The sequence below is a fragment of the Xiphophorus maculatus genome, chromosome 18 (genome assembly GCF_002775205.1).
Source record: "Xiphophorus maculatus strain JP 163 A chromosome 18, X_maculatus-5.0-male, whole genome shotgun sequence".
Taxonomy (NCBI): domain Eukaryota; kingdom Metazoa; phylum Chordata; class Actinopteri; order Cyprinodontiformes; family Poeciliidae; genus Xiphophorus; species Xiphophorus maculatus.
In genome coordinates this window covers 17,674,967-17,700,270 of record NC_036460.1, presented here as the reverse complement: position 1 = coordinate 17,700,270, position 25,304 = coordinate 17,674,967, and the positions used below count along the sequence as shown (strand labels likewise).

The window sequence follows — 25,304 nt, the reverse complement described above, 5'->3', positions numbered from 1 at the left end:
AAAGTCGTCACTGTTTTAAATTTAGGTACACATAGGTCTGAAGTTTATTTGTCAAGATATGTAATGTAGTAGCCTCTTGTCTTTTTTTGAGCGGTTCTTCGAATATGTGGTCCAAAGAGATAAAGAACTTAATCTTCGATAAAGTAACCTGGTGACAAGACAATAAAAAAATGCAAGAAAAGCTAAAATGTTTAAACTCCTATCTGAAGTTCTCGCGTTATCTGGGGAGCGTGATCTGTGCGCAGGGAGAACTGCAGGTATTTCGCCATTGCTGTATGAAGAGTTATCTGGCCTGGCATTCAGCTGTCAACAAAAAAACTTGCGGTGCGGGACGCGGAGCTGCGGGGTCGAGGAAAAGCTCGTCAGCTGCTCCTTGAACCAGTATCCACCCCTGTCCCTCCCCGGAGAACACTTTCATGTGAATACAGAGTCTACAGACGAGGCAATTATGTCCAATCTCAGCAAAGGCGGCACCAAGAAGGACACCAAAATGAGGATAAGGGCCTTTCCTGTAAGTGCACACCGCAGCAGGTGCTCCGGCTGTCAGTCGGGCGCTCACTCGATCCCCGCGGTCTCAACTGCTGGCTAAGTGATAGAAGGCCAAACAGCTGAGTGGCATATTCGAGTTGGCTATCCGTAAACAAAGTGCAGTCACCATATGTACAGTCGCTTGTGGTTGTTGTCGCGTAGTTTGGTGCCCAGTTTAGTATAACACCACCACATTTTCAGCGGTTAAGTGTCCGTTTTATTTTTCTAAACGAATAAATAAATGCAACTCCCCCGACGGAAGCTAGCTAATACTGTCTGTCCACGTAGCCGTGGCTAACATTTCCCCCCCGCTCTTCTTGACACTTGTTTTTAAAGCTTATTGTTTGCAAAGATACAACATTCATGCATTTAGGCTAAGCATGCCATAATAGTATTATCTGAATGTTTAAAAGAATGATGTATCGGTCACATGTCAGAACGATTAGCTGCGTTTCTACAGCTACCAGTGGATGCTAATGACAACCAAGTCCGCTAACCTAAATCCAGTTTCATTGGCATTTTATGTCTTTCTGTTATTTCATGACTGAAATTGTAATATAGGGATTCTGTCCTCGTCCTCCTAACGTTGCCTTTTTCTGCAAATCACCTTAACACCTAATTTTCAAGCTAATCTCATTCTGCATAAGCATCTCGACAGGCTATGGGAGTATTTAGCTTCTGCATGCATATTGCGGCTGAACTGGTTGTTTATGACTTGAGTTTATTATTGTTTAGTTACTTAAGGTGTTGTGATTGTGACATTGGTTTCATTGTTTGCTTGTGTCGATGCAACCAACTACACACACTAAGTGTAGTGTTCTGTCTAGACAGGATCTCACAGGCTTCATGACATGCATGAGTTTGAGCCTGTTAAGTCAGAAACACACATTGATTTTGCTCTTGCATTATTGTTTATTTATTATTAGTTATCTTTTTAGGCACTGAGTGACCTGGGGGGAAAGTATGCTCTAACCAGGGGTGTCAAACTCCAGTCCTCAAGGGCCAATGTCCTGCAACCTTTAGATGTGCCTCTGCTGCACCACACCTGAATAGAATAATTAGGTCATTAGTAAGGCTCTGGAGAACTGATCTACACAAGGAGGAGGTAATTAAGACATTTCATTCCAGTGTTTTGTACCTGTGGCACATCTAAAAAACTGCAGGACACCGGCCCTTGAGGACTGGAGTTTGACACCTGTGCTCTAATCAGTCACTATATTGTTGTTGATCCACAAAATAACTGTAGGTTGAACTTTTGGTTGGTAATCCATGTTACCAACAAGAATTTGGCTTGTTGAATTAAATGCACTCACTGTCACTTTGCCTTAACCTTCTTCTACTTTGTACCTGCAAACAAGCCGTTTTTACACATCAACGTACTGTAGCCATGGCATAAATGATTAGTTTTCTTGGGAAAGTATTTTGATGCAACATCTGACCACAATTGTTTGTGACTTATTGCTATTTTACAACCCTACCTTTTTTCTTATAAAAGAACACAATAAAAATGCAGTACATTATATCAAAACGCATACATTACAAGAAGAGAGAGAGTAGCCCAAGTTTGATCAGGTTTTCACTTTCAGCCATGACAGTACTTGCTGGTAGCAAAGAAGACTGCTGTTTTTTGGTCTTCACTGCAGATACTTTATATTGACAGACTGAAGGGAAAACATTAGAAGTGCCCTCCACAGCACTTTTTCTAAATATCTACTGCAGTGGTGCCCAAAATTGGTCCTCAAGGGCCGGCATCCTGCATGTTTTAGTTCTCTCCCTGGTGGTAGTAACAACTATTTCAGCATGTCAATGTTCTTCTTAAGCCTCTAATGAGCCATCATTTGAGCCAGGTGTGTTAAACCAGGAAGAGGATGCCGGCCCTCGAGGACCGACTTTGGGCACCCCTGGTCTACAGCCTCTACCTGAATCATTCTTGAAGTCGTATCCTCCACTTTAACCAAGATGCTAATTTTGGTTTTCTTAGCCAAAACCAGTTTACTGTCAGTAGTAAAAATCCTTCAGTCAGATTAAATACAGCTTTGTAATTCCTAAAACGAGATACTAAAATCTGTTGTTTTCCTTAAAAGGTCCTTCCAGTAAAATATCTTTTTTTTTTTAAAATTTGAATTTAAAGACAGCATTGCCAAGAACAACCATCAAATATAGTTGTTAGTGTCCACTAGTTAAAGCACCACCGTTAATTACTGTCAATGCAGGATGAGGGAAATGCTTCATAAAGTCAGTTAGCATGCGTTTAGTGTCCAGGGTGTTGTAAATATGATTAATCACAACAGGTTGTAAACTCAGCAAGTCCATTGTGATTCCCTTTCCCATTAAGAAGGCTTAGAATGATTCTGTGGTCTGCAATTTAATTAAGTGTTTGCCAGCTCACTATTAAAGCTAGTAGGGTATAGAAAATAAAGTAGTGAGGAGAAAAAGGAGCTCTGTGGTGATCCAATAGAAGGCAGCAGTTGATTAATGAAAAACAGCTCTTGATTCACACAGTGGTATCTGTACGTTAAAAAGGGAAAGGAAGACCAACAACCACCTCTTATCTATTGTAACAGCATGCCAAACATATCTTAGGAGATCTTACAAAACATTGTGGCCTGACTTGACTCAATGCACATTCAAAATAGAAAAAAAGCACAAGGCTAGGCTTGTAGCTTAGCTTAATTGTTACTGTACTGTTTTATTGCAATACAAATGTGCAGATTTGGCATAAATTGTAGTAATTTAAGTTGAGCTGGGGTCCATTACCAATCAATATCACCTAAACTCCCTTGTTCTATAAAATGTTTAAGTCCTCTGTCAAAGCAATAATGCAATCCAGTGCTACTTGTGGTTGCTGTTCAGTCATTTCATACCATAGAATTATCAAATACAAATTAGGGCATTATACACAAGCAGGAACTGGACAATAACTAAAAACCTCTTCTTGCCATGTAATTTATTTTATTTAATACCGAGATGTGTAAATAAGTAATCAGAACTGATATAGCAGTGAAGAAGGTAATCTTTACTTAACTTTTTTTTCCATTTTTGTTGGTATGTTTTATTCTTACAGATGACGATGGATGAGAAGTATGTCAACAATATCTGGGACCTACTAAAAAATGCCATCCAGGAAATACAGAGGAAGAACAACAGCGGCCTGAGCTTTGAGGAACTTTACAGGAATGCCTACACAATGGTGCTCCACAAACATGGAGAGAAACTGTACACAGGCCTGCGGGAAGTTGTCACTGAACATCTCATCAACAAAGTAAGAGCATAGATCACTGTACAAACAGGCCTACACAACTCCAGAAGGAGTCTAAAGGTCAAGTGATGGCAGATTGAATAAAGCATTTCTAAGTACATCTAGCTGTGTTTTGAAAGCAGGAATCATTTTTGGGAATGTTTACAGTTGTTTTTTTACTTTACACCCTCAGTAATGACTTCTGGGTGACAGATTTAACCCGTAAAGCTGCCGTGGTATTACTTGGTTGACCTAAACCTTCTTGGTGGATCTTTCAACACCATTTCCTTCTGATTGGTCAAGGGTTTTTCTGTGTCTTTATTGCTGTATTGTCTAATATTTAATATTCAAGACCAGTCAACATTTATTTCATTTACATTTGCTAAATGACATATTGTCTTATCAGTATTTGATGGAAATTTCTGTTGGCTTGAGAATGAGTTGGCAGAAGCTGGAGACCAATTACTACTTAACATAATATAGCAATACAATATCAGCCTCTGAATATTTCAGAGGTTTTTATACACGTGGAACAAAAATGCACACCAAATCATGTAGAAATATGAATATTTATGTTAGTAACAACACATCAATACAACTGAAATATAGTTGTTTGTTTTGTGAGTGCTTCATGCACTGATACCTCTTTACATTGGGTAAGGGCGCATTCACACTTCTACTTTTAATTTGTCTTCTGCATCCTTTAACTGACAGTTTGGATGTTTATTTTGAAGTCTGTGCGTTGTTAATTTTGTGACCTTAATCTGTCTTCGGGGGTTCTTAGAACCCAGAGCTTTGTCACTGCATCTTTTAGCTTCTATTTCGTTGTACTCTTTAAAACTCAGCAGCACGTCATATTTGGTTTATATAACCTAGTTTTTACGCCAGCCATGCAGCATCATCTGTCAGGGCATTCACTTAAGGACTAAATTTGCTTCTTTAGGTGTACGTTACTAGCTACTGAGATGCTAGTTCTCAGTAGCATCTTTTAAACATTTCAAAAGTAAACTTTTCAGTTTGTTACACAATCCTTGTTAAAATGCAGGACCTGCATAGCAGTTTCTTCTTTTCTATGGCTGATTAGGCAGTTTCCAGGTTTATGAGGGGGGGATGCAGAGAAGCCGTCAGTTGTGTTTTAAGCCATGTAATCTGTAGGATACTTGGAGGCCTAATTATAATTCTGTTAACAGTACATTTTACAGATTTGAGTTTAAGGATGGCTCATCAAGATTCTTTAAGATGCAGAGCAGCTTTCAGGTACAATGTCTTAAGTTTAGAAAACAAACACCATGCATTTATTAGAGAATAGCCCTTCATTTCAGCAAGACTACTTGATCTACATTAATGTGATTGCGCCCTGTTTACTCAGTCGTGAATGATCTATGACTCTGCAGCCTCTCTGACCAGCGTTTCTGCAGGACAGCTTTAATATGTTGCTCCAACTTGTGGTCAATTGGCACAAGAAAACTACTATGATGTTCAGACAGTATGTCACCTTAAACAAATGGCTTTATCACTTTTTTGAAAGACACATTCTTCAGTAAACTTGCATCTTGTTCATGACAATTTTATAATCCTTTCCTAAAATTTTTTTTGCTTATAGTTGCACATTCCCTACGGTTTTCATGTGACCCCTTGATAATTTGACCTGAACATGTATTTGTGTAGTTATCGATAATCATGAGGACAAAAGTAGAAGAAAAGTTATTTTCCTCCTTTACAACCCTAGCACTTTGCTTTGAAACTGCATGACTGGTACCTTTACTGTGCTCTCTGCAGATTTCCACACTGACAGCTGTGTGTGAACACAGAGAAGGTTATGGCACAGCGATCAGTACAGTCTCTTTCACAGTACAGTGACTGCTGTTGTAAATGATGAAAAACAATAAAATAATGTGGACAGCCTGTTTTACAGTTTTAAATTTTAAAAAAAGCCCTTGCAAAATATGCCTGCATGGCTCACTTGAAGTGCATCTGACATAAAGTTACAGACAGTATCCTTATCAAGCATGTACAGGAGTTGAGTTCATTTCAGGAACTCTTAGAAATAAGAATTTTGAAAATTCCTGCAATTGGGATATTCCTAGCTGGAGTATAATTAAGGCTCTTCTTAAATAGCAGTGTAAGTTAAACTTTTCCAGCTGTGCATTAATGATTACGTTTCAGCTTGAGAGTTATTTGATCAGACTAGATTATGGAATTATAGATTCTGGATTTATTATTGCTAATGTTGCAATATTTTGCAATAGTACAAGGTTCTGACAATTCTCCAATATTTTGAAACCTTACACTCAACATAATCCATATTTTTCTTTAAAGCATATTTTCTACTGATATTTTACTCTTTGAAAGTTATGTGACCTCAGGGACTGAAAAACAGATTTACTGCTCATTAATATCTGTACAGACACCAGTAGAGTCAATTGCTTATAAATTACTGATGGAGATGCATTGCATCCTTGTAGTAAATGTGTTTAATTAAACCTTGGACAAATTATAACTTGTAAGACAAACTCTCTATAACTTCAGCCTTTTTAACCTGCAAAATGACAAATTTCTCTGTCTCCCTCTAAGATCTGATTAGAATCCATACAAAGGAAAAGTTGGATCATTTATGTGGTGAAATTGATGTGACAGTGTAGCAGAGGTGATGAATTATGCTAAGGCGGTCTAAGGGGGAGGAAAAAGGGGAAGGTAAGTGTGCCCTGAAGTTTTTTCTCTTCTGAGGCCCTGAGTTTCCAGTGCTGAGTCATGCTGCAGTGTCACCAGTATCAGCCTGCCATCTACCTGACTGCAAGAAAAGCGGTTGTCAGTCAACGGCCAGGAAGGGGGGCAATAGCAGGCTGCGCTGCAAACAAATCACAGCTGTCAGACTGTTTCAGGTCTTTTTTTCATTCTTAGATATTACATGTGAAAAGGTTATTTTGTTCTTTTGTCACAGAGACAACAGAAACGTTCTGTAGTACAAACAATGTAAACATTTGTTTTTTTTCTTTCTCTAAGGTACGAGAAGATGTCCTAAACTCTCTAAACAATAACTTCCTCCAGACGTTAAATCAAGCGTGGAATGACCACCAGACTGCAATGGTGATGATCAGAGACATCCTGATGTACATGGTGGGTTGACATGTTGAGTAATTCCTGTTTTTAGTCAACACAACAGTTAAACTGTGTAAAGTAAAGAACATCTTAGGGCAGTGGTATCAAAAGTCAGTCCTCAGGGGCCAGGACCCTCTCCCTGGTTCAACACACCTTGATCAGTTAATGGCTCATTGGCAGTAGGATGTAGCTACTACCATATACCTAAAATATGCCTATTTTAGACATTCTTTCTTTTATGTGTATGCATATATTTATTTACATATACACTTTTGTATATTGACATTTTCATATTTATATTTCTCGTTTAGCTTGTATGTTTGTTTTATTCTGTCCACTATCTGCCATGACAGCTTAAATTTCAGACTTGTGTGACTAATATAGGATCATCTTATCTTCATTTTTCTTTTAAATATGACCAGCGTTGCATAACTTACCACATCCACTTTCTGTGTTGTAGACAGTCATAGGGTGTCCTTAATGTCAGATGCATACCCACTAACCTGGTGCTGTGAAATGTTTCCTGTCTGTATATAATGGTCTAATGATGATGTTGAAATGTCCTTCTGAAATCCTTTACAGTCTCTTTGGTTCTAGTGAATGTAGCACTCTGGTTAACTAAGCCAGCAGCAGCGTCATTAAGGTGGACTGATTGCTCAAACTCACTGAAGACACACAAGGTGTTGCTGTAGTTAAACTAGAACCACTATATTGCAGTATTGGGAGCAGAATCGTTAATGAAATTTAAAAAAACTAATGTAACAAGTTTGATAATCTTTGCACAGTCAACATCTAATTGGAAGCAGTTCTTATTGACTGTATTCAAAGTAATATTGTTGTTAATTTTGGATACAATTGTACCTTATTGCTGGCTCATTGAGACCAACACACAATGACAATGTAATGGACATCAGGTTTAAAATTTTTAAGTTAGTTTTAGTTTTGATTTTCTTAATTTAATAATAAACAAGCAACTTCTTTAAAGAAAAGGCCTTAAAATAATCACACTTCATCACAAACGTACACAGGGGTCAGTGCTCCACTTGGCAACCACTATTAGAAGTTTGTAAATGTTAATTTCAAATCTGTTGATACAAATGGTGACAGTTTTAATTTTGCTAAGTTGTATTAATAAATCATGTTTGACACCGAGTGTAATTCCAAGTTGCATCTTTGGTAAATGCTGACTAGAAAGAATCAAAGTGTGGCTTAATATGTAAATAAATTAATCGGGTGACATTTGGAATAAAGAATGTGTGTATAGGTTTTTCCCAGAAGTGTAATTCCCTACAGACATTTAAAATGTAATAGAGGAACTGTCAGATATTTATAATAGAGATGTTTTTAAGGTTTTGAGGACCAAGCTGGCTCGTTGGTGGAGCCCTGAAGGTTCATGTTAATGTCAGGTTGTAGATTTATTCAGCAGAAAATTGTTATTACAACATGTCCATCATCAGTGAACGGCAAAATTTCCACATTGTTCAAGACTTTCTGTTTTGTTTTTGTGCCAAAGGATCGAGTGTATGTGCAGCAAAATAATGTAGAAAACGTCTACAACCTGGGGCTCATCATCTTTAGGGATCAGGTGGTTCGATATGGCTGCATCAGAGACCACCTTCGACAAACTCTGCTTGACATGATCGCACGGGAGAGGAAGGGGGAAGTGGTGGACAGGTAGACGAGCAACACACATTAAAGATTGCTACCTAATGATTAATTTAGCATGTAGATAATGGCATAAAGGTATGTTTAATTAAGGATGGTATAATTGTGATCAAAGAGAGATTATGTTCATTTGGAGGAAGAAATGAAGGAGCTGTTAAAACATCCATGACCTTTCTCCCTTTTGGGGAAATCTTTAAAGCTTCTGACATTTTAAAATATTTATCTTCCTGAACCGCCTGCTGTGCAACTACATGGATTTTTCAAAGTAAAGAATGAATTAATATTGGAAAATTGACTGGGGGCTGTTGGTGAAATGAACACTCTCTCACCCTCTTTAAAATATTTTAGTTTTTTCTTTTATGTTGCTGGGTGTTTTCCCTCAACATTTGGCTTGTTTCTCCTCTCCTTCAGGGGGGCCATTAGAAATGCCTGCCAAATGTTAATGATCCTTGGCCTTGAAGGAAGATCTGTTTATGAAGAAGACTTTGAAGCACCGTTCTTGGAAATGTCTGCAGAATTTTTCCAGGTTTGGATGAAAATTCACTCTTCATAAGTTATTAATTGTTTGAATTTAAATCAGCTTTTACCTTTGCCGCATCTTCTCCTTTAGGGAGCCGTACACATATGAGAGTATAACACTTTGTACAGATGACTCAGAACATTTGTGAACCACTGCTGATATATACTCTATAAATCGCTTGTTTTCACTTAGCTGGAGAGCCAAAAGTTCCTTTCAGAAAACAGTGCGAGTGTGTACATAAAGAAGGTAGAGGCCAGAATTAATGAGGAGATTGAGCGGGTAATGCACTGCCTGGACAAATCAACAGAGGAGCCCATCGTCAAGGTGGTGGAACGAGAGCTCATCTCCAAGCACATGAAGACCATCGTAGAGATGGAGAACTCGGGTCTGGTCCATATGCTGAAGAATGGCAAGACAGATGGTATGGGTTTACACATATAGTATGTTTATTATTTGTGAGATTAAAATCCACTCAAGTAAAGTTTTTGCGGGTTTTTTGTTTGTTTTTTAACACAGATTTCATTTCACAAAGCAAATAGGAAACCTTCAACACTCAGTATTTGTCTGAGTGGTTCTAAAGTTATTTTATTTAGCAAAAATACAGCCTCTTCACTTCCTGTCAGCACCAGTCAATAGTCCACATTACCTCATGAACATGAATATTATCATATTTGAATTTTTAAAGATGTACATGAACCATCTTTTTCAATTTGTCTACAAGTTGCTGAAGAACATTAAAGCAAAAATGTATAGGTGTATTTATATTTTATGTTGAATCGGTGTGGGTTAGAATAAAAAAAAATTGCATTCATTTCAAACTTCCCTCAGTTTTTGTTTTTTTTAAAGTTACTGAACTTCTCTTCTAATCATTATTCAATCTTGAATGCCAATCTTGATATTCATGCTGATGAATATTTTATGTTAACACCAGACTGACACTGAAACACCTCAGGAAAAATACTGATTCAATCTCAGTCAGTAAAAATATTTTGTTCTTGCAATCTGTCCACAGATTTAGCATGTATGTACAAGCTGTTCAGTCGGGTTCCCAACGGGCTGAAGACCATGTGTGAGTGTATGAGCTCATACCTGCGGGAGCAAGGCAAGGCGCTCGTTTCAGAGGAGGGAGAAGGAAAAAATCCAGTAGATTATATTCAGGTATGAATTTAAATGAGTTAGTTGTAGTTTGCTGAAACAAGAATCTGTTTAAGATGGGAGAAGGAAAACGAACTGTATCTAACCACGTGAAAGCCATAAATGGATTTTAATTTGTTTTCCTGTTAGTTTCATTGTGTAATACGTTTATTAGTCTTCGGCTACTGTGGACTGCTAGTTTATTTTCCTCTGTATATTACTGCCTTCTCCTTGCAGGGTTTGTTAGACCTGAAGTCACGTTTTGACCGTTTCCTCCAAGAATCTTTCAATAATGACCGACTCTTCAAACAAACTATTGCTGGTGATTTCGAGTACTTCCTTAACCTCAACTCTCGCTCGCCTGAATATCTCTCGCTCTTCATCGATGACAAACTGAAGAAGGGAGTAAAAGGGGTGAGTTTCTTTTGAAAGCTCCACTTTAACTTTTTCAGAATGTCCCTCAAGTGTTACTGCTAGCCTGGTGTGGCACGGGAACTGCATTAAAAAGTCATCACCTCACTTCAGTTGGTCCTTTTTGGTATCGTTCTAAATCGGATTAAATGAAAAATTTCCTAGAGTTTTTGTGGGTTTGCTCTGCTTATTTACTTTTTTTTTTTTTTTAATAAAACCTACGCTTGAAGGATTAATATAGGAGATAATTAAATTGTGGTTGTGTGGGGGGCTGCTGACCTTGTCCTGCTTTAATTCAGCTAACAGAGCAAGAGGTGGAGTCCATACTGGACAAGGCCATGGTGTTGTTCCGCTTCATGCAGGAGAAGGATGTGTTTGAACGATATTACAAGCAGCACCTGGCTCGAAGGTTGCTCACCAACAAGAGCGTTTCAGATGATTCAGAAAAGAACATGATCTCCAAGCTAAAGGTGAGCAGAACTGAGATAAAGCACCTTTAATGCTCTTGGAAATTGTTTTAAGAGCAATAGCTAGAAAAATGAATGACTACCTAAAGGGATCTTACAAAGAATAATCACTGTTGTGTACAATATAGATTCTCAAGATTTGTCTTCAAATAACCAGTTGATTGAACTAAAAACATTAAGTGCTTCTTTAAATGAGTAGATTCAGATCCAAGGCAACTAACATTAAAGAATAAACATATACAGTATGATAAATGCAAAATATGCTGTCTGGCTCTTTATATTTCTGTATATATTGACTTGAAATATGCATCTTTATTTTTTACTGTAATGTCTGCTTTGTTCTCTGTCATTCAGACTGAGTGTGGCTGTCAGTTCACCTCTAAACTAGAGGGAATGTTCCGGGACATGAGCATCTCCAACACCACCATGGATGAGTTCAGGCAACATCTCCAGACCACTGGGGTGAGGATGCACCACATGCTGCAGCTCAGCCTGTCAGATTAATTGGATTATTTTCTCTCTGTAGTCAGTAGACTATGGCTTGCAGCTCAGTTGCACTCTTCTGTATTTATCACAGTAACAATCTGATGATTAAAAATCGGAATCTTGCTAGTTTTGCTAGAATTTTTGTACCTACTTTTTGTCAATCTAGTTTTCTCAAAGGTCTGTTCTCAGAGTGTTTTTCCAAAACTGATTGTGTGCAATTTCTGTTTTGTCAAACCTCAGGTTTCTCTTGGAGGGGTTGATCTCACTGTGAGGGTCCTGACTACAGGATACTGGCCTACACAATCAGCAACACCAAAGTGCAATATCCCCCCTTCACCACGTCATGCATTTGAAGTTTTCAGAAGGTTTGTCATTTGTACATGTAACACAATTTAGCTAGACTGTTTTTTTGGGTGGGGGGGGTTGTTTGTTTTTTGAAGCTATACCGGTTTTGTTTGTTGTGCTGGGTTTGCCACATGGTTTAGCCAAACCATGTGGCTTTCTTCTAATTCTACTAAATAGTTTTGTTTGCCTTTTGTTTAATGTCCTCCTGTTAATCAATGTTTGTTTGGTAAAGATTTAAGTTTTTTGCTGTATTCCATCAAGCAATAATCAAGTTTTCCCTGGCCATTTAAAGAAATTACTTTCATCATCAGTTTAATTTGAGAGGAAAAGCTTTATTCTAGTTCTATGCAGTCTAATCCTGATGCTGCTGAACTGGCATTTGTTTACTGCCTTGACAACAGGCCAATGTCAGTGAGTTTCCATTTCACTGTGTGCAGCATTCTCACCTGTGTGCCTCCCATACTGTGCTGGTGGCAACTTCTTGACTTGATATTGGAAGTTAACTAAAGCATGATTTCCTCTGGTTGCAGGTTTTATCTCGGTAAGCACAGTGGTAGACAACTCACCTTACAGCACCATATGGGTTCTGCAGATTTAAATGCCACCTTCTATGGTCCCATCAAAAAGGTATGTAGGGAGAATCTGTCTGACATCAAAGATCTTCAAACAGGAAATTGTATCAAAGGAACTTAAACAAGAAACATTTGTGTTAGATTTTACATGTTTTAATTGTGTTATGTTAAATGTTCTGTCACTTCTTTGTTGGGAGTAATGATATTACAATTCTATGTAAAAAAGTGTATATTTTACACAGATATTTTTTCCTTTTTTGCCACAATTAGATGCTTGATATAATCAACAAATTTTAATGTTAGAGAAGAAAACACCATGTCAATACTAAGATAGTTTTCAAAAGATTATCTTATTTATCAAGAAGAAAAAAACTATTCAAATCATTCTGATTTAAATCAGTCATTAATTGTGATCAACTGCTTTTTTAGTAAGCAACGTTAAATTTTCCTTGCATGGGTCAAGAATGGAAAAACATCACTTAAACAAAACTTGTCTGACAACACAATGTAGACCAATGTATGTCAAAAAAGCAGCACATTGGTTTAGGGAAAAATTGGTTTGGATAGTTTTTTCTCTTAATAAATTAAACAATCACTTGAAATCAAATTTTTTGTGTTACTGAGCGTAACTTAGTGTGACATTACCATTTATGAATCTAAAACATTTAGGTGTGAGAAGAAGCAAAAAAAGAACTGAAAGGGGCAAATGCTACTTTTGTGGAACTGTAATTGTTTGTATAAGATTTCATTCTAAAATTTAATAAATACAAATAATGGGCAGCTCAATTTTTACAAATCAAATGTTAAACTGAATGACACTTTCAAGTATTCTCTCATTTCACACATTTGAAGTTGAAAATGTCTTTTCGGTCATAGTTTAGTGGGTTCTTGTTTGTTGTCTGTATTTCTGAGTGCCTTTAGTAGGTAGTAGGTCTTTTTGATAATGAGCCTGTAATGTATGGACAGGAGGACGGGTCAGAAGTCGGAGTAGGTGGGGCCCAGGTGACGGGCTCCAACACCAGAAAGCACATTCTGCAAGTATCCACCTTTCAGATGACCATTCTCATGCTTTTCAACAACAGGGAGAAGTCCACTTTTGAGGTACGTCACACCCTGCTGTCCTCATCACCTCAACATGCACCATGCTTACATTTTCATATAATACGCAGAATTGCAGTTATAAAAGTTTGAAGTTCTTGTCTCTGTCGTAGTAGTTTTGTAATGAAGCTGTTTTCATAACAGGAAATCCAGCAGGAGACGGATATCCCTGAGAGGGAGCTGGTGCGAGCGCTGCAGTCTCTGGCGTGTGGGAAGCCCACACAGAGAGTTCTCACCAAAGAGCCCAAATCCAAGGAGATTGAAAATGGCCATGTGTTTACAGTGAATGACCAGTTTACCTCTAAACTGCACCGGGTCAAAATTCAGACAGGTACGCAGAGTACCATCTTGCAAACCATGCTGTTTGCTGGATTTAAAACTAAAACTTAGTGTTGATGTGGTTTTTTGAATTAAATTTCCTATTTGTCCATTCACACAAAAAGTAATCACAAGATTACCCACATTTATGCATCAAAGCGTTTTGTTCCTGCCCTTACTCAGATTTTCATTGAACTCCCAAAAGTCCACCAAAATGTTGGCAGTTCTTATGTTTGAGGGATTTAATGAGTAGAGAAAAATATACTTAACCCGCTGATCACTAATTAGACATAATGGAGAAAATGAATCCCTCCAGTCGGCGGCTAATCAATTGGTTCACCACAGATTTTTGTTACTGTCTGTTGATGAATGAACTTAACTTTTTGTCAGTGAGTCAATTATTATATTTTTCCCAGCAATTTCACTGAAATTCACCGTTGGTGTTAAGCTATATCTTATAGTAACAAAGTGAACTTACTGGGCTATTGTCATCTTAGCTTTAGGATTGTCCGGGTTTTTTTTGTTTTAGATTGCAGTAGAAATTTATATTGTCTGTTTACTTTTAGGATCTAGGAGAAATATTTTTAGCTAGATTCTGTTCTGTAGACACTGTTTGAGGCAGTGATGAACATAAAACCAGTAATAGAAGGTGCAGAGAAAAATGCATTAAGCATAAATCTTTTCTGTAATGTTCTCCAGTCTTTATTAAACATGCAGTAAAGCAGCTGATCTTTTAGTTGCATTTCATTCAATAACTATTGTGCTTCTTCTTGTAGTGGCTGCTAAACAGGGAGAGTCTGATCCGGAGAGGAAGGAGACGCGACAGAAAGTTGATGATGACAGAAAGCATGAGATTGAAGCAGCCATTGTTCGCATCATGAAATCTAGAAAGAAGATGCAGCACAATGTCCTAGTAGCAGAGGTAAGTCAGTGACTTTGAGTCCAAAGAGCAGTGACTGTTCATGTAGAGGAAAAAATAAATGATCAGAAATATGAAAATATATTGAGTTCACATTCCCTTCAGAAGGTACTTTGCATTTTCTTCTCTTTAGTGAAACCCCATCAGTATTTTTTGATGTACAGAGTTTTAATATCAGCTGGTTCTCTAGAGGGGAGTCACTATTTCTGCCTCTAAATGTGAATGAGACCATCAGAATATTTTTAGGTAGGCCCATACAGTCTTGAGAGCGGGATCAATTTCAAGTCTGGATATTTGAAAACTTAATATGGAAAATATTTATGTTTCCAAACTTTATCTAATCCTGTTATTTGAAGAATAAATGTAATCTTTTACAGTGATTTGTGTTTAAGTGGTAACCTTTATGTTTGGATTGCCACATTACAAGTTACGTTTTTGTCATTTTTTATTACAAATAAAAACACATTCAAAAAAACGAAATTTCACTGCTGGTTGGATCATCTTGCTTCTAGCTTTTTAACTGGACCCAAAGAGTTAAGTAATAATAAAGCATTGATATTCAAATTTTGTGGGGAATTTTGTAAAATGGTTTTATTAATGATTACAAATCGTTTCATCACATTTATTTTTAATTATGATTTATTGGTGTTCCAAATTTGTATTATTTAAACAATACAAATTATTTAAACAAAATGATAATCATTAGCATCACAGGGATTTGCGAAGACTAATGTAAAAAGAATAAAACGCCACATAGACAGATGGTCTAAAAATATGAAAACTTTTAATATGGATCAATAAAAACTGTATAAAGATGCTGGATAGTGCTTTACACTTTTTAGTAATTATTGCTGCTTATATTCAAATACTTCAGCAGATCAGCTCATAGCATTCATGTGCCTTTTACTGTAACAATAAAAATCTGTTGTTTTTTTTTGCTTCTTCCTGAAAGTTAACCAACGAATAGTGCATGTTACAGACTCAGAATGACGACAGGATAATACAAAATGTAGCTTTTGGTTCTGATTTCTACTTTCTATGTCTCCACAGGTCACACAGCAGTTGCGAGCACGATTCCTTCCTAGTCCAGTAGTCATCAAGAAGCGCATTGAAGGACTCATTGAGAGGGAATATTTGGCAAGAACACCAGAGGACCGCAAAGTGTACACTTATGTAGCATAACCAGTAAATCCACTGAAAGCTAGCTTCAAGTTGAAACTGAGGGCCTTGTTTTTGTGGACTGCTAAGTGTTTGATGAACTTTGGAAGTGCTCTCATCATTCGGGACACACTGGGAAGCTTAACCTTTCTTCCATAAACGTGTTTTAAAAAGAAAAAAAAAGAAAGAGGGAAAATCATGCAAAAGATGGCGAAGTTTTCTAGCAATATTAGATTTCTTCTGCTGAAAGAAATGAAAAGAGGGGAATATAGTTTTGTAACAAACACACACAAAAAAAATCCTGTTTCTTGTGGCCTTTGGAGAGACCTGTCTGTTTGCCAATTAGCTACACGCAGTGAAGAATAGCAAACACGGGGCTACATGGAGACGGAGAAAACATCTGAACTCACTCACTCCCCTGTTTTAAATGTTGATGTCAATGTGTTCTGTTTGTGTTTCGTGGCACAATAATGGCTGTACAGGTTGAACAGTCTTGGCCTTTTCCTCACAGAGGAGTTTTAGATTTAAATAAAAAGATTAACTGTGGTAACTGGTGCAGACCTGCTTTACAACCACGGCAAAACACATACATTTTGAATATTTCAGTAACAGTGATAGTTTAATTTATTTTGAAAGTTTGACTGTTTTGGGGTTTATTTTACATCCATAGTAGAGTGCACATCTCTCGCAGCTGACAAATATTCAATGCCATTTTCAGTAACGTGGCCAAGTGTGTACTGGTGAGTAGAACGATCAGCAGCTGATGCTTTAAAGCATACGTTTATACTGTGGCTCCATCGTTGGAATAAAAGGCCTAAAAGTCAACAAAGACATTGCTTCTTATGGCACTTTTTTTTTTATTATTTTTTTTTTTTTTTTACTTTAGGCCTGTGGTGTGACCAGCCAAAAATGATCTCTTCTAATGGAAGGCTAGTTGCGTTGCAGGTTTCCAAGATTTTATTTCCAAATACATTTTGAACAGGTGGAACCGGTTACGCACCATGCTCCAAATGTGTACAAATTGTAAAATAATAATTGTACTCTGCGAAGGTGGATTGTACAGGGCCTTGTTTTCATCATAATAAATGTAGAGATAAAAAAATATTTTTGTTTGGTTTGATTGCATGAGATTTTTTTAAAAAAAAACATTTATTCGATTTCAGGGAGGATTTGAAATATTTCCTTCGTTACCTGTGTAGTTAGTGTAACAAAACACCCATAACTTAAATCCAAACTAAGAAATTTAATTTGATTTTTGGATTGTCAATTGTACTTTGTGTTCATTTGAGCTTGTGGTATTGCCACCAGCACTGAACTGATCCACTGGAACTGGTACATATGGCAGGCAAGTGACTTTCAAAATGTTTTAATAGAGCCATAAAGCCTTTGAGTTGCAAGAGGTTTAACTTTGCAGGGTTATAGCAGAGGTTGATGAAAGACCCACAAGCAATGATGGATACTGCAGTGGATGGAGTATCTGAAGAAAATTTGAAAGTGCATTGGCATTAATGCTTTCAGTATATGGTTTGCTGGTATGAGAATGGTACCAGTATGCCATACAAATGATTTTAAAAAAATTAAACAAAAAAATTTTGAGATCTAATGTATACATTGACATGCAATTTTACGAGTTTTGTTCCAATAATCTCAATTTAGAAACAAACTTTTTAGGTGAGTATTAGTTTTTCATTTTTCTCCCGTTTTTTTTTTTTATCCCTACAAAGGGACTAAATAACTGGAATATATTTCCACCTATCAGCAAACAGTGCGGATCTTTTATTTCATGAGGTTATTTACAAATTGACCACTCTCCCAAGATTGCGGATTTAAAGCGCCTTATCATTTCTGGGTGTACATCTAACTTGTCTTTCATAGGTTTTAATGCTCTTGGCAAACAAGGTCTTAAATTTCCAGGGTTACGAGCCTCCCGTCAACACGTCCCCTACGCATTTAAATCTGCCCAGGCCGTCTGCTGTCTCCTTTGTCCTCCCATATTGTGGGACTCATGCCATCTGCTCTGTTATTATTATTATAGGCGGCTTTGGATTTAAAGTCGCACCTCTCCTTGTGCTCCCTTTCGCTCAGAATCGACTCCCCAAGCAAACTGCAGGCTATTTTCTCTAAACGCTGCACCGAAGGTTCCTCCCGGGGTTTTTTTTTTTTTTTTTTTTTGCTTCCGTTTTTGTACTTTCTGGAGCGAGTACATTTCTTTTTATTCTTAACGTTGTGCGGTTGCCTAGTGACGTCAGTGTCCCAGTAAGATCCCAGTCTCCCTCGTTTCCCCCACTTTAGAAGGCTGTGGAAACAAATCGGGATGTTTCACACTCCTGAGTGGGCTTACTGGAAACACTGCTCAAACTTTAAGCTCGGAGCCCAAATGTAAGGAGAGTGGACCCGACGATGTGGCGAAGAGCCGGGGATGAAAACGTGGACTCCGGAGCTGACACAGCCGAGTGAGTATCAGCTTTAGCTTGCGGCTAAACGCGTAGCCGAACAAATTCGCTTTCTAGCCCACAATGGACCTTAATTTGCCCGGAAATCCACATAACTGGCTTAAACTGTAAAAGCCCAAACTATTTAGAGGTTTCTAAGACCTTCTTATGGCTTTGAGTACCAGATTTATTTTTCTTTGTGTCGTCTTTTCCTATAATTACACTTTTTTTTCAGGTCTTGCAAGCTAACAACAGATAAAATGTTGTCATGGTGACCGCAGCAGCGGGCTGGGTTCCAAACAGACGTAACCACAAGATGGCGACAGACCTTCGTGTTTTGAATAGCTTCGACAGAATTGCAGATGTTTTGGTGTTTCATGAGACACCATTGAGCCATTGATAGACTTTCTGTTGCACCTTTGTTACTTTAATTGTAATAGTAATAATAGTTGTAGTAAAATCTAATTAAGTGATTTTGTTAAAACTTTTATTGTGAGCTATTCAAAATGTTAAAATATGTTCTTCATTGCAAAGGGAAGCTGAATGTGGTTGTAAGAGAGTTACTGTAGATTGTGATGGCTGTGGGACGGAAAGATCTCTTGTAGCGGTCTGTATTACTGCGGCTTTGTTTTTCTAATGCTGTCTCATAAAGAGGAAGGTCAGGGTTGTCCGTAATTTTCTTGATTTTATGTAAAGTCTTTCTTTGTGTCATCATCTCCAGAAATTCCACAGTCGTCCCCAAAACAGAACCAGACTTCTTTATCAGATTGTTGAGCCTTTTCAGGTCCCTGGCTTTGATGCTGCAACCCCAACAGATGGTGGCAGCAGCATCTTATGGGAGGCATGCAGCATCTGGTTGCAAACCTTGATGGATCTTAGTTTACTCAAGAAGTACAACCTGTACTTCTTTGCCCATGAAGGACATAGATTATGATCTAACCTGATTTCTCCTGAAATCTATAGTCATATCTTTTGTTTTTTTCACATTCAAGATGAGAGGATTGTTGCCCACCATGACACAAAGTGGCCCATCAGCTCTCTGTAATCAGCTTCCAGTCCATCTCTGAGACATTGTTGTGGCTTTGATTAATGCGAGTATTTAGAAATGACGAGATACTACTCTGTAAGGTTTTTTTTATGTTTTTGTTTGCTGGTTTTAAATTAAATATTTATTAGTAATCAAAGTAATGATTTTACTATCCATCCATCTAACAAACCAACTTATTTCAAATTTTGTTAAATCATTTTTGAGTTCATTTTCAATATCACTTCAATATGCCAAATTATTAAATTTGTCTTATTTTTATTTCATTAGTATTTATTTTAGTTGTACTGTAATTTTTTTTAAAAATGCTTATTGTGATATATTGTGCATTAAATGCTTTGTGTTTATTCTTAAACACATAAGATGTGATCGTTTTATGTGTTTTTTTTCAGAACTTTTATAGCTTAATAGGCAATATTTAAAACGTATGCAGCCAAAAAGTCTTAGGTTGCCAGCCTAGATGTTTTCACTTGCAGGTTTTTAACTTTATTTCCAATATTATCCATTTGTACATCATTCTAATTTATTTATTTTATTAAACCTTATTTAATTTATATGTTAATTGTGTTAATCAAACTTTGCATTTGTTTTTAACCAATAATATGACGATCTGTTTTTTTCTTTCTTCTGCCCAGTAACTCTTATTATTTCACTTGTTTCAGATCTGTCAGCAGCAGAATGTCGTCGTCTGCTAGTAAGTATTCCTTTACTCATACAGGAATAAAAGAATATCTCAAAGGACTTTTTTACTCTTATAAACCTTTAAAACATATGCATGTTTGCAGTTTGTTATTGTGTGCATCTTTACATAACTTACATTTATGAATTTTTATTAAAATGACAGATGTGAAAGTATATTTCTTCAGAGCTTATGCTGTTCTCCTAACCCATAGGAAGTTTATTCTTGTCAAAAGGAATACTAAACATATTGTGTTCCGCTGAATTCATGAAAACTTGTGGTATGTTGAGGATGTGCGTTTCTATTTTATTTTATCCGTGCCTTTCGGGTTTGGTTTTCATCCTAGGTGAGCGCATGAGTGGCCGGGCCGCGCAGCAGCGCCAACAACAACTCTTGCCGATAAACCTGCATCTGCTGTCCAACCCTGGAGATTCTTTGCTTCTGCAGCAGACGCTGGACCGCCTGCTGCGCTGGCTGTGCCCAAGCCTCCGGATCTTCCATGTATCAGAGAGGGCTTCCCCCTTCAGAGCTCACACTCACCTTCGTCCTGTGGCCGGTGAGGATTTCTGCTGTCCCTCATCTTTTATTGCAAGAGATTCAAATAATTGTTCAATAGCAAGGAGAAATTAAGGAAACTGAGAATTTTCATGGCTGCAAACAACCGATATTAAAGAAAATTAAGTGGCACATTCTCTAATCTTCTGTTGTTTATTAAAAAAAAAAAAACAGTGTAATTGCTTCTGCTTTTTTTTTGTGACTGATTAAAATCCAACCTTTGCCTAAATTTTTTCAGACTACCCTTCTCTGGCCATCACCTTCTTCCTCCACGAAGCCTACGGAGAGGAGCGGATCCTCAAAGTCCTGGACTTCTTCCAGCGCCCGCCCTGGCAGTACCATCACACCGAGAGCTGCGGCAGCCGAACCAGAGGGATCCACATCACTTCCAGCAGTTCCCCCTCCAACGCCCTGCTGCGGCCCTACCTCCTGCCAAGCAGAGACTTTTACAGCCTGGGCCCCTGCATGCCTGTGTGGGGGGTGCGACCCGTGCACTGTGGAGGAGAAATCCTGCGTATAACACTGTACAGCAGCTATGACAACTATGAGGACGCTGTGAGGTTCTACGAGACGATTCTGCAGCGACAAGCCGAGGAGCAGAAGGCTGGTTTCTGCTGGTTCACCCTCCACGCAGGTTGGATTTAAGTTCTTTTAACCTACATTTAAGCGAGAAATCAAGCTACGGATTTTAAATGGTGTCCCACAATACATTCCTTCTCTGTTTTGTTTTGCTTTGTCACATGTGTGACTGCTGCTCCCTTTTGTCCTTGTTGCATAGAGCCTGGTCTCTGCCTTCAGCTGGCTTTAAAACAGCTGTCTCCAGGGGTTGGAGTGGAAGCATGCAGCTCTGCTGTGCTGCAGTTCAGTGTGGAAGAAGTGGGACAGCTGGTCCCCCTGTTGCCCAACCCCTGCGCCCCCATCAGTAATACACGCTGGCAGACTGAAGACCTGGATGGTAACAAGGTTCTCTTTCAAGTGAGTTTAAGAGAGATTATGTGTTTAAAAGTGTGATGTTTTATAAATTTCATTGTTATGAGCAGTGCATACACGAGTGTGACTGACAGCACTAAGACCCTACTCCTGGTTCTGATTGGTTGTTTGTTTGTGACCGAACTGTGTTTTTCTGCAGATGGCAGTAGAGCCACACGGAGGAGGCAGAGGAGCTTAATATCTGTTTCATATAATATTGTCAGTATAATATTTAAATATAAGAAATATTTAAAAACCTGTTTTGGTCCTGTGATTATTCAGCTAGATCTGGTTTAGATGTCAAATATGACACTCCTGTTTTGTTTTTATTTATTCTGTTTTTTTTTGTTTTTACAAAGTAAATCTACCACAGACCACAAGCTGTGCTAGAGAGATTATATTGAATTAACTCAAAAGGAGCAAATATCATGTTTCCTAAATAAATCAGACTGAATGAATCTCTTTAAAAATGGGGGGAAAAACACATTTAAGTACTATGCTTAAATTTAAACTCCTGGGGTAAACTACAATCCTTCTCCTCCTGTGCTGCAGGTGAAGGCTCCAGCTCAACCTCGTCAACCTCTGACCTGTGCATTCCCTCTCACCTGCCTCAGTTTGCCACCTCAAGGAGTGCAGCTCCGGAGCGGCGGACACGGAAACGGTTTCCTGCCATGCGGCCTCACCACTTCCCTGACGATGCAAACTCACAGGCAAGGTAGGTAGTTACAGATTGGACTCATTTTGGTTTCCTTCCCACCGTTTAAAACAGCAGTCTGTCTATTAACAAAGTTAGGTTGAGGTGGACCGACAGGCCAGATGTGGCCCCCGGCATGAGTGCTTTCAGCCCTGATTGTGGAATTGAGCTTTAGAGGGCCATAAAAAAATCATTCAGAGGGCTGTAAATGGCCCCTGGGCTGCACTGTGGAAGCCCCTGATCTAAGCCGTTAATTGCAGCTCTGAACTAATGTTTTTCTGTATCCTAACTCTGCTTTACACTTCACAACTTTCTCCCTGACCTGTCTACTGTGATCCTGTTTCACTAATCTTTAACAAATGTCAGAGGCCTTAACAGAACAGGTACTTCTGCATTAAGATTAATTGACTGTATTGGATTTCGAAGTATCAATGTAAAGGAGGCTGAATACAAATTCATCCCACATTTTCTCCTGTTATTTGCAACATTTGATGTGACCCTACTGATGTGTGTTTGCCAGGAATCGGACCTCGCAGTGAGCCGGGTCTTGAGAAGCTGCTTGGAGGATGTGGAGGAGCAGAAAGTCTGGGGTCAGGCAGCTGCTGCAGCACCCCTCCTGGAAGCTCCTGTTACTCATCCCAACGCAGCAGCCCCGCTCAGCTCTCCACCTCCAACCACCCCGACTCTCCTCTGCGCCCCTCTGTCACCCGCTCTCTCTCCCATCTCCTCCTGGAAGAGGAAGAAGAGGAGACCAACGTCGACACTGGAGTCGCCATCTCTCCCCTCTCGGACACCGCCGTCGCAACCATCACTCGGTCCTCCTCTTGTGACCTCTTGAGGACTCGTAACTCTGCGAAACCTTCAGTGGTTGGGGCTTCACCTGTGGAGCAGCGGGCCAAGGAATTAACTAAATGTTTGCCACAGACTCATATTAACCATCAGGCGCCCTCTGGTGGCTGTAAAGGTGCAGCAGAGGAGAGCAAGACCACTGCAAGGGGACAAAGGACTTCACAGAAGCTGTTGGCAGAGAACAGCACATCGACAGAACTGTTGTCCGCATACATAAACCATGAGGAGCCAGTCGATGAGTTCTTTATCTGATTTCCCGTCACATAATCTTTCCACAGGTCACAGTGGTGCAACCTGATAAATGAGGGCCTGTTCTGGAGAACAAATCGCAGCAAAGTACCTCGGCAGGCGACCCGCTTCGCCCAGAGGTGTCTGAACCCTTTAAGTGGCTTTACTGGTCTTACTGGTTCATGTTTTACAACAATGACACTCTCCAGAGACACAGCAACTTTGAGATTATGTTAGCAGAAAAGTGCTGACTGTTAAGCTTTTACAAAGTACTTTACAATAATATTCATCTTAAAGTTTTTCTCAATTTCTAATGTTGCTATCATGAACACCAATGCATTTTATTTGGATTTCAACTGATAGACCAGTATAAAGTAGAGGATTATTGGGAAATTGAAGACAAATTATGTTTGTTTTACAATTTTTTTTGTCATAAATAAAAAAAAGCATCAGCTCTAACCAGCATCCCTTTTACTGCTGAATGGAAGAAGTCCCACAGCATGACGCTGCCACCACTGTTTCAATATAAGAGTGCTGGGCAAGCTTTCCTCCACTGTTTTGCATGTGACCTTCTTCCACATGTTCGCTCGGTCTTCTTATAACTTGTCAAAAAAAAAATCTTTTGTCTTCCTGTATGGGTTTGCAGGTGTGCCATATTCTTTCCATTTTCAGATGTTAATTTCTGTTAGGAATTACTGGGACGTCATTACTAAAGGAAGAAAACTTTGTGCCCGCAGCTAATATGATGATGCAGCCTTACTTATAAAGAGTCATGGAAATTAAACAGCAATGGTTGAGTCCATATGACAACAGTCAGGTATGATTGATAAAGCCAATTTATACCTCAATAAAATGATACGTATATAGAATAAAAGTAGTTTTTAACTCTGATAGAATTACTGGGACATCATTACCAAAAGGAAGAAAACATACAACACTCTTCAGTGTGGAGGCTGTTATGAAAAGAAGACTCAGTGATGAGTATTTAATTTGACAGAGGAAGTATAAAATGTGTAATAAGTTGTTTAAAAAGAAACCATTTTCTATGGAAATATGTTTGTTTAATGCTAATTCAAACACTTTTTTTTGTCTTGAGCTCAACTTTTCCAGGTACAAAGAGGAGCCTTCTGCTTTAAGACACAGAGCAAGTGTTGTAAACGATAAGCCACTGGTTACAGGATAAACTCTGACCACAGTCGCCTTTGTATTCCTAATATGAATAAATAATGATGCAGGAAAACTAGAAAGAAATATTTTGTTTTTAAAGAGAAATCTAAATCAACAGGGGAAAGCTTTCTTGCTTCTTCAATGTGAAGTCTTGAAGTCTTCTGGACTAAATGCTGTACAAGTAGATGTCATTTACAAAAAGCAGAAACTGACTGCAAGGGCCTGATTAGTGCATCTCTAGTCTTAACAACTCTGTAAATGCTATTTTTTTTATATTTTTTTGTTTGGGTTGTCACAGAAAAAAACACAGGGTTCCCACAGCTCAAGTGGAATATGAAACATGAGAGGTATCTATGTGGATTTCTCAGATGTCTGCTATTTTTGCCAACTGTTTAATTTTTTTTTACTGAAAAAGCAAGTCGAGACACTCCTTTCAGGCAGTGCTAAAAAGTTCATATAGGACAGCTATACATTTAACAATGCAACCTTTATTTAAATGGAATTGTCTATAACTTAACACATTTACAAATGTTTCAAAGTCTGAAAATAACGTTTTTTTTCAGTAAGTATAAAACAAAATGTTAAAGTCTCTAGATATTTCAAAATAACACACACTGGAACTGTTATTACAAACGTGTCTAGTTTTGTTTTAAGCTCACAGAGTTTTAATAGTTCATCTAGAGAATGTCATCAGGTATATTTACATATCTGAGAGCTCTGTTGTTTAA

General features: G+C 38.3%; 2 protein-coding genes across 2 annotated transcripts; both read left to right on the top strand.

Annotated features, from left to right (window-relative positions):
• The first annotated feature begins 254 nt into the window (after positions 1-254).
• Positions 255-17,060, top strand: LOC102221121 (cullin-3). The gene is made up of 16 exons (XM_005803372.2): positions 255-511; positions 3,593-3,790; positions 6,770-6,883; positions 8,379-8,539; positions 8,942-9,056; positions 9,243-9,471; positions 10,063-10,208; positions 10,422-10,598; positions 10,895-11,065; positions 11,417-11,524; positions 11,789-11,913; positions 12,424-12,520; positions 13,432-13,566; positions 13,708-13,894; positions 14,658-14,803; positions 15,851-17,060. The coding sequence occupies exons 1-16, from the start codon at positions 449-451 to the stop codon at positions 15,980-15,982; spliced, it is 2,304 nt and encodes a 767-aa protein (XP_005803429.1). The 5' UTR covers positions 255-448; the 3' UTR covers positions 15,983-17,060.
• A 754-nt stretch (positions 17,061-17,814) lies between these two features.
• Positions 17,815-25,227, top strand: LOC102227342 (protein FAM124B-like). The gene is made up of 7 exons (XM_014470367.2): positions 17,815-18,411; positions 20,098-20,129; positions 20,461-20,670; positions 20,908-21,303; positions 21,448-21,644; positions 22,191-22,353; positions 22,853-25,227. Exons 1-7 carry the CDS (start codon positions 18,359-18,361, stop codon positions 23,431-23,433), a joined length of 1,632 nt encoding a protein of 543 aa, XP_014325853.1. The 5' UTR covers positions 17,815-18,358; the 3' UTR covers positions 23,434-25,227.
• Positions 25,228-25,304: the final 77 nt, after the last annotated feature.

Coding starts and splice junctions, on each gene's coding strand:
- LOC102227342 (XM_014470367.2), top strand. CDS start 18,359: ATGTGGCGAAGAGCCGGGGATGAAAACGTGGACTCCGGAGCTGACACA. Junction 18,412..20,097: donor TCCGGAGCTGACACAGCCGA/GTGAGTATCAGC, acceptor CACTTGTTTCAG/ATCTGTCAGCAGCAGAATGT. Junction 21,645..22,190: donor GTAACAAGGTTCTCTTTCAA/GTGAGTTTAAGA, acceptor CCTGTGCTGCAG/GTGAAGGCTCCAGCTCAACC.
- LOC102221121 (XM_005803372.2), top strand. CDS start 449: ATGTCCAATCTCAGCAAAGGCGGCACCAAGAAGGACACCAAAATGAGG. Junction 9,057..9,242: donor TGTCTGCAGAATTTTTCCAG/GTTTGGATGAAA, acceptor GTTTTCACTTAG/CTGGAGAGCCAAAAGTTCCT. Junction 11,066..11,416: donor ACATGATCTCCAAGCTAAAG/GTGAGCAGAACT, acceptor TCTGTCATTCAG/ACTGAGTGTGGCTGTCAGTT.